The sequence below is a fragment of the Trichechus manatus genome, unplaced genomic scaffold (genome assembly GCF_000243295.1).
Source record: "Trichechus manatus latirostris isolate Lorelei unplaced genomic scaffold, TriManLat1.0 scaffold00261, whole genome shotgun sequence".
Classification (NCBI taxonomy): Eukaryota; Metazoa; Chordata; class Mammalia; order Sirenia; family Trichechidae; genus Trichechus; species Trichechus manatus.
In genome coordinates, this window is record NW_004444197.1 from 1,161,856 (window position 1) to 1,170,200 (window position 8,345).

Consider the following 8,345-nt stretch of genomic DNA (forward strand, 5'->3'; position numbering starts at 1 on the left):
CGTGCCGCGGGCGCACCGCTCGGGGTGGGGACCCGGGAAAAGCGCGCAGTGGGGGAGGGGGTGCGCGGCTGCAGCGAGCGCGAGTTGTGCACCCGGCGGAGCTCGGTGCACCTCGCGCGGCGGCCGCTCTTGCCAGAGCTCTGGCAGGGAGGTAGAGAGAGCAGCAGGCTGCGCCGCCGCGGGAGAGTGTGGGGGGAGGTCGGGCGCCCCCCGCAGCCTGGGGAAGTTCTAGAAGTGAGGGGGTGGGCAAGCACCCCGCAATTCGCCCTTAATTCTCCTCGGCCTTTTTCCTGGTCTCTCCTCCACAGATGAGGCCGGATCACGGGCCTGGGTTTGGGGCTTCACCCTGACCCCATCTCTGGCCCGGCCCGCGCCTCTTCAGCCCCCGGGACCAGGCCTGCCCTCCGCCCCCACAGACTGGTTTCTCTGCTTTCCTGGGCTCTGTTGGAACTAGTCCCTGTGACTCCCCATTTCTGTTTTTTGGGGGGGATTTATTTTGCGGGGAGGGCGCGGAGGGAGGTGGCCTTCTTCCTCTCCTGCGCCCGCGCGCGCCAGGTTTCCTGCCCCAAGGCGGGCTTGGGTGCCCCCTCTGGCAGGAAGTGGGGCCGGGTGCACCCGCGTGGCGGTGCATGCGGTCGGGGTGCGCCGGTTTCCCGCGCCTGCAGGAATGGGCTGCGCCCCTCCCCCCGCTCGCCCTGGCCCCTTACTCCCGCCGTCTGGCCTGCAACGGTCGGGTACAGACACTTGCAGAGTCACCCTGGGGAGTGGTCTGGAGCAGGGGGCCACAGGAACGTAAGCAGCCTCCAGGTGGGGAAGAAAAGTGTGGCGGGCTGGAGGGGTCGCCAGGTATCTATTCCAATCTATGCTCGACAACTTGCTGTGTGACCTTGGGCAACTCATCAGGCCTCTCTGGGCTACTTTTTTTTCTTTGGAAAAACGGGAAGGGGGCTCCCAAGATGATTCCTAGGGTCGTTTCTTCAGGCTCCCTAAGCATTTGTGGAGCATATGCTGTATACACGGTGTAGGTAGGAGACATGCTTGAGGCCAAAGCAGGCCCATTACTAATGGAGGGATTGAGGTTGGGCCCTAAATGTGGCTTCTCCAAGCCAGGCCTCCCTGATGTTTAGCAACAGGTGGAAGAGACAAGCATTTCTTGGCCTCTCTAGAGAAGGCCTCAGGCTTTCATTCAGGTTCTGGGGGCCTGACTAGGGGTGGGAAGGAAAGATGGGTGGAGTAAAGGGTCCTAGCAGTAAGAGGTGGGGGGCCACCAGATGGTATAAAAGCTTCCAAGGAGACTGGCCAGGATCCTTAGGCAGGTCGAGCCCAGGCTCTCTGGGATTTGGGGCTGGCTTGGCTCAACTAGAACCCCCCTCTGTAAGGGGGGCCTGGCAAACCTTGCGTGAGGTCAGCCCTCATTTAGCTGATTAATTTTGATGTTTAGTTTTTAAGGGAGACCTGTGGTGTAATACAAGATTCTAATCACTGCCTGTAATTACAGAGCAGGCCAAGCCACTAATGACGGAGCAGGATAAATCACCAACCACCTTGTTTAAAAGGGTCTCCAAATCTGAAATATTGTAAAATAGAATAATTACCAGACAAAGTCCCACTGTCTGGAGGGGCCTCTTGATGCTTGAGGATGGGGGCCTCGGGCCCTCCAAAAATCACACGTTTACCAAAATGTCTTTTTTTTTTTTTCCATTGGGTTAAAATTGAAAAATTCTTGAAGATCTGAAAAGGCGGAAGAAAAGTTGTTTCCAAATGTAGTTCTCATTTTGACTAGAGTTAAGATTCCCCCCATTATTTCTTAGAAGATGAAGGTTGAGCACACCTTGCTCGCATGTAGCACCGTTTATAAAGTTTTTTTTTTTTTAAACTTTTTAAATTTGATCTTCGTAACAATATGGCGAGGTAGTTGAGTCTGGTGCCTTATTACCCCCATTTTACAGATGAAATGATTTCAGAAGTGGAGGCACTTTGGGCCACCCTTCACCCAGAGTAGACAGGGAGTGAGTGGTTACTGGGTGAAAAGTGTAGAGCCGTAGGTCTCCTAGATCACCTGTTTCCCCATCTGTAACTGGGGGGACAGGGATGGAGATAAAGCCGACCCTCACAGTCCTCTAAGCCTCTGGAAGAGGTTCTCAGATACAGGATGCAGACTCAGCTTGCAGTGGGCGATTTTAGGCAAATTCAAAATTAGTGGGGCTGCTTAAACTCAAATAGGCCTCTAAGAAGAAGGAAAGTGCCAGAAAAGGACCACGAGGGTTTGGGAATCAACCCTGCTAGGACCCTTGGGAGCTGGCTAGGGTCTGTCAGAAGGGTCAGAGGCAGAAACCCCTGCCTCTAGTAAGCAAGCATTAAAGGGAAAAATGCCATCTCACTCTAGGTACAGGGTTCTCGGACAGCGTGGAGAAGAAGAGCCCACCTTTCAGCTTTGAGCTACTTTTCCTCCCTGCTCCTCACCCACTGGACTTTCAGCCATTTTCCTGTCTTCTACTTCCTTTCCAAATTGTTCCCATCTTTGAATCCTCTAGGGTAGAGACCTGCTGGGGTAGGCACCAGCCCTGGCCATGTGATTGGTTGTGGAGTCTCAAGGTTGGACCTTTTTACTTTGGTCCTGAGCCTTAGACCTTGCCAGATGGGGGCAGTATTGTCAGTGGGGTGGGCAGGGCATTGATGTAAATGGGTAGTTTTGTGGTTACATGGCCACCAGATCTTTGGCTCTTGTTCTTTCAGTTTACCTTTCCTCCCATGTCCCCTCTGAACTACCCAGGACCTTGGTTTTCTCTTAAAGAGAAGGAAGGGGTAGCTGTTGGCTACAGAGGGAGGTACCCTGGCAGTGTGTTGGACCCACACCTTTGCCCCAGGGTAGCTTCACCCACATAGCCGGGTCTGTGGGCTGGCTGTACCTCATAGGCCCCGGGTCTGTGGGGGTGGCAGCATTGGGGCAGGACAAAGAACCCTCTGAACAGGAGATGAGCTAATTAGTGCCAACGGCCCTGCCCCGCCTTGTGACAGCATGCTGGGATTGGGCAGACCCTTCTGTCCTGGTCAGGGTGGGACTCCTGGGTACCCCTGGGAGCAGGCAGAGTTCCTGCAGTGTGCCTTGGTGGTGAGAAGCAGGTGAAGGGAGGTGTTTAAAACAGCTTTTTCTGCCTTCCAGCACCCTAGCCATTGCTCCATCTGCTCCGTAGAGAGAAGGGAAGATGAGCGAATCGAGCTCGAAGTCCAGCCAGCCCTTGGCCTCCAAGCAGGAAAAGGACGGCACTGAGAAGCGGGGGCGGGGCAGGCCACGCAAGCAGCCTCCGGTGAGTCCTGGGACAGCGCTGGTAGGGAGTCAGGTGGGTGTCTGAACCTTTGCTTTGCTTTACCCCTTTCGGCTAGGGATGTGCCAGTGTGTCATAACAGGCGGAAATGGGAACGGAGGGGTGCAGAATCATTCCTGGCCCGCGCGTGCACATACCCTACACGCATCCTGACCCTGGCCAGAGCCTCCTGAGACCACAGGAGAGAACTGGGGGCTGAGGAACGTGAGGTGAGTTCTGAAGCCTATGCCAGAAAGTCCAAACTAGAAGGGAGCCAGGGGTCATCTAGGCCAGTGTTTGTACTATGGTAAAACTGAAATTCTTCAGTCTTTCATAGACTGATACTTTTGTAAAATACAATAAAAATTAATTAATTGATAAAAGAAAAAAAAATACGTACAAGCCTAGGGTTATTTATCATTTGATCCAATGCAAAAAATTCCTCATCAATTTGCTGTAAAAGTTTCTAAGTACTTACTGTTAATTTCTGTACTTCCTGCTCATCTCAGGCCAGTCACAGAGTTCCCTGGGTTGCACCTGTTTTACAGGCTACACCAAGTAGGGCTGGGCTCTGACCCTGGCTCTGTAAAGGGAATTGAGGCCCAGGAAGTTGAATAATGCTGGGTAGGTGGTGTAGAGGGACCCTCAGAACCTTGGTGCTGCCAACCTAAAAGGTCCCATGGGGTGAGAATGCGAGCTGGCACTGTGAGGCACCCTAGAGAGCTGGGCCAAGTAGGGCCTTGGAGGGGGGGCACCTGTTATGTGGTAGAGATCTTGACTGCTCTCACAGACGTGGCCGCTCCCCAAACAAAGAGGCAGCTGTTGGCGAAGTCCAGCTTTGGCCCTTTACTGGGAAGAGAAGAGGTGAAGAAAGGAACTGAGGGTGACTCGCCTCTTACACATTGGACAGGTTATACCCGCAGGCCTCAGTCTTCCCTACCTGTAAGATGGAGAGAATTCTCTGTACTGACCAGTTTCTGGATGTTTGGTATATCTGAACTCGGAGGACTTTGCTGATGTGTATTGGAATTTGGCTGCCACCTTCCAAGTCCATAGTCCTGGGGAAGGGGGACTCATCTTCTCCTTTGCCTAGCTCTCTTAGCCTTCCCTTTTCTCTCCTGCCCCAGAAGGCTTATGCTAGTATCCAGAGTCAGGGGTGTGGGCATGGGTGCAGGGGAATGGTGTTGGGTTACTAAACTGTGCCTGAAATCAGCCTGTGGGCAGTCACCCCGAAAACAGTAGCTGATGTACCTTTACTGCCCAGCTCCCATGCATTGTGCACAAGCTTTTTATTCTGTCTTGAGCTTATTAAAATTTCAGTGCAAGGATCCCTGGGGTCCTGGGCATAAATACCTTTGCCTTGGGAGGCAGCCTGAAGGGGGTCCAGGTTTGCAGGTGGAGGCAGGAGGCCCCCTTTATGGAGGGAGGAATCCTTTTTTCTCTTCTGCGTCCCCAGCAGTCTGCAGCATGTACCGTCTGAGGGGGGTGGGTGGGGAGGAGATGGAGTCCGGTTAGTGTTTATGATCATAGCCCAGTATTAGACATTTAACATACGTTATTATTTTAATTTTCATGATACTCTGCAAGGTAAGTGTTGTCACCATTTTACAGATGAAGAACTGAGGCTCAGGTACTATATATCTTGCCCAAGGTGTTACAGCTAGTCAGTGGCAGAGCTGGGACTTAGAGCTGCCTAACAGTATCTTTCTGTCCCACAGCGTCTTTTCTAGGGGTCTTCTGGCCATCACTTCTTGCCATCACTGTATCACTTGAAACCCTCAGGGAAGCAAGGGGAGGGGCTTAGAATCCTTTTTGCAAAGATGGTCAGACTGAGGCCTTGCACCTGGAGAGGCTTGCCTGCCATAGCTTCTGGATTTCTGGGTCAGCGGTGATTGTTGCTTGCTTAACCCTGGTGTGGTGGGGTCTCTATCTTATGAAGGGGATGGGAGAGGTACCTACTGTGTCCCTCTGTCTCTGACTGCACCATCTGTCTTTGCAGAAGGAGCCCAGTGAAGTGCCAACACCTAAGAGACCTCGGGGCCGACCAAAGGGGAGCAAAAACAAGGGTGCTGCCAAGACCCGGGTAAGGCTTGAGGAGGCAGGGCTGCTCCTAGGTGATGAAGAGAGGAGGTCCCTCTCCACAGCACTTGGCAGGTGGCTGCAGCTGTGGGAAGGACTGGGAAGGGACTGGCTTGTCCCTCTGATTCCGATACTGATCCCCCCCCCCCACCTCCAGCACATGGTCGCTGGTGGCACAGAGATGGGTCTTTGGTAATTGGGGAAAGTGGGTGATAACGGCAGTCTCACCTCTTTGAGCTTGGTCCTGGCCAAAACCATGGGGAAGTCAAGTCAGAAGCTCCTGGTCTGGAGAAAGGCAAGATAACGAGACTAAGATTAGAGGGGGCGCCTCTGCCAACCCCTGGACTAGAATGTTCCAGTCTATCCTGGAGTCCCCTGGACCTTGAGGGGGTGGGGTAAGCAGGGAAGGCTAGATTCATGGTGGCATCAGCCTTTCAGAAAAGTTGTTTTTGTTTTTTATTTTTTTCTAAAACACGACTCATATCCTCTGAGTCATGGGTGGAGGATGGAGTAGGGGGCGTGTGTGTCGAGGGTGGGGGGGGGTGATTGGCTGGCCCAGTCATCACCAGCTGGACTTGGGTGGGCCTGCTAGGGTGAGTCCTGGGCTGCTCTGAGCAGAGATGGGCAGTTACCTGCTTCTCCTGCCCCTCCTTGCTGCCTTCCTCCCTGTGCTGGGGCATTGGGCATTTTTGACTTATTGGATCTTCTCTGACCCCCTAGAAAACCACCACAGCTCCAGGAAGGAAACCGAGGGGCAGACCCAAAAAGCTGGTAAGTGAAGGAGGGACTGCTGCTCATCTCCTTGGCTCTTTTGGGGAGAGTGTTGAGAATGGATGATGCCTGATCCCAAAAACCCACTGTAGAAAGACTGCCTTCCCTGCCCTGCAGTCCAGGAGTATTGGGGTATCAGAGTTTACAGAGACAAGAGAGGGAAGGGGTTTGCCCAGGGCCTACCTAGGCTCCCAGCACCCAGGCTGAGCCCGTGAGAAGGGAGGGGTCCCAGGTATAAACCAGATGCTCACCTTGCCCTGCCCTGAGGTTGGGGGCGGCGGGGTGCTCCCTGTCTCTCTTCCTGGAACAGGAACTTCTAGGGGAGATATAGTCTGTACCCTATTAAAGAGATGAGAAAAGGGAGGGCACAAGGGGAAGGAATGAGTTTGTCCTCACCATGGTTCTTCGGGGGAAGAACAAATCCTGGGAGGAAAAAACAGCAAAGGAGCTCAGCCCTGGGGGGCTCAGTGCTGGATGGGAGTGAGGTGTGATCCTGCCCACACCTCGGTGAGACAGAGGTGTCATCATCTTTGGGCCCCAAATAGCTGGCGGGGGTGGGAGGCTGCCTCTAGGGGTAGTTGGGGCTATCCCAGCTTTCTTCCTCCTGGCCCCTTCCTGCCCCTAGCCTCCCCCCTCTACTCCTCGAGGTGCTCATTCCTCGAGCTGAGCCACCACTAGGGTGAGGGTGGGGTTTGGGGGGCGCTGGCTGGGCCCAGGAGTGAGTAACAGGAAACAAGTTGTTTTGGAGTTTGTGCCTGGCACGGGGGCTGTGGGTCCATGCGGTATCCCGACATTCCCGCCCAGTGAGTGAGCCCCAGCGGCACACACTTCCCCTTCCTCTCCACCCTGGCCTGGGGTCAGCCCATGGCCACCCCCAGAGCTGCCTGGTGCTCCAGGACCCGACTCTGCCCAGCACCTGCCCCTGTGCACCAAGACCACCTGGCAGTGGGGGGGGGGGCTCCTCACTCTAGCCATCCCTTCCCTTCCCAATTCCTCCTCCTCTGTCCTACTCAGAGCTCTGCTGCCCCCATTCCTCCCCCCATGGGCCTGGGGGCCGTGGGGGGCCTGGCTCCTGGCTCTTGGCTCTTGGCTCTGTGTGTGTGAGCAGCATGTGTGTAGTTTTTTTTTTCCTCTTTAAATTCCTCCTTTTTTATGAATGAAAGCCGGCCATGGAGGTTGCTGAGTCATCCACACACTCAGCCCTGACTCATCTCATCCTTCTCTGGAGAGCCAGAGAGTGTGGGAGAGGTGGGGGGCGAGTCTGGCCCACGTCCCTCCCCCAGACAGCCCCCACCCCCTCCCCGGCCTTTGAGGGCCAATCCTGGTGTTTGCTGAGGGTCTGGTCCTGGTCCTTCCCACCCATAGGAGAAGGAGGAAGAAGAGGGCATCTCGCAGGAGTCCTCGGAGGAGGAGCAGTGACAGCCTGCTCCGGACCCGACCCGAGGAGCCGTTTCTTCTGGGACTGGACAGCTTTGCTCCGCTCCCACGCCCCTGTCCCTCTCCCCAGGCCCACGCATCACCACCCCCTCCCAGCACCGCCACCCCCTCCGCCTCACGACCACACACTACACAGCACACTAGCCACTGTAGGGCCCCCGTGGCCAAGTGGGGAGCAGTTTTCCTTTGGTTCAGTTGCCAGCGACCACTTCCCCTATGCATACACACACTTACCCTCCCAGACAAGGCTAATGTCCCACTTAGCCGCACCCTGCACCTGCCGCGTCCCCATCCTCTCGGGGAGTGGGGACATTGCTGTCTGGGCTCTCCTGCTCTCCCACTCTTCCCTCTGCCTCCGCATGAAGGGGCCTGGGTGGGCTCCCCTGGCCTTAAAGGGGCCCACACCCCATCTTCTGACATGCCTCACTCCGCCTTCTGGCAGCAGCAGGTGTGACCAGTGGAGGTGGGTGTTCTGGCCTGAGGATGCCTCCACCGTCACCAGGTGGGCTCACACCTCTTTCTTCCTTCCCCACCTTCCTTAGTCTCTATACTAGGTTGGAGAGTGACCCTCCTCTGGGGCACAGGAAGGAAGGCAGGAGGGATTTGAGCCCTCTTCCTTCCCTGTTTGCATTGATGGGGGTCCTGAGTCACCATTTATCCAGGTAGGCTCAAGGGGGCCCAGGGTCCCTGTGGCAGCCACTTAAGGTGGGCTGGGACCACGCACCCACCCTGTCTGCTTCCGCTCTAGGCTCA

The 8,345-nt window shown here is 55.3% G+C and overlaps 1 protein-coding gene across 1 annotated transcript in view; it reads left to right on the top strand.

The window, feature by feature from the left end:
* The window catches only part of HMGA1 (high mobility group AT-hook 1), an 8,264-nt gene extending 690 nt beyond the window's left edge, over positions 1-7,574 (top strand). The window contains exons 3-6 of the mRNA XM_023724812.1: positions 3,164-3,341; positions 5,305-5,388; positions 6,105-6,155; positions 7,521-7,574. Coding sequence (XP_023580580.1) covers positions 3,207-3,341; positions 5,305-5,388; positions 6,105-6,155; positions 7,521-7,574 — 324 coding nt within the window. The 5' untranslated portion in view covers positions 3,164-3,206. The remainder of the gene's footprint in view (positions 1-3,163; positions 3,342-5,304; positions 5,389-6,104; positions 6,156-7,520) is intronic.
* Positions 7,575-8,345: the final 771 nt, after the last annotated feature.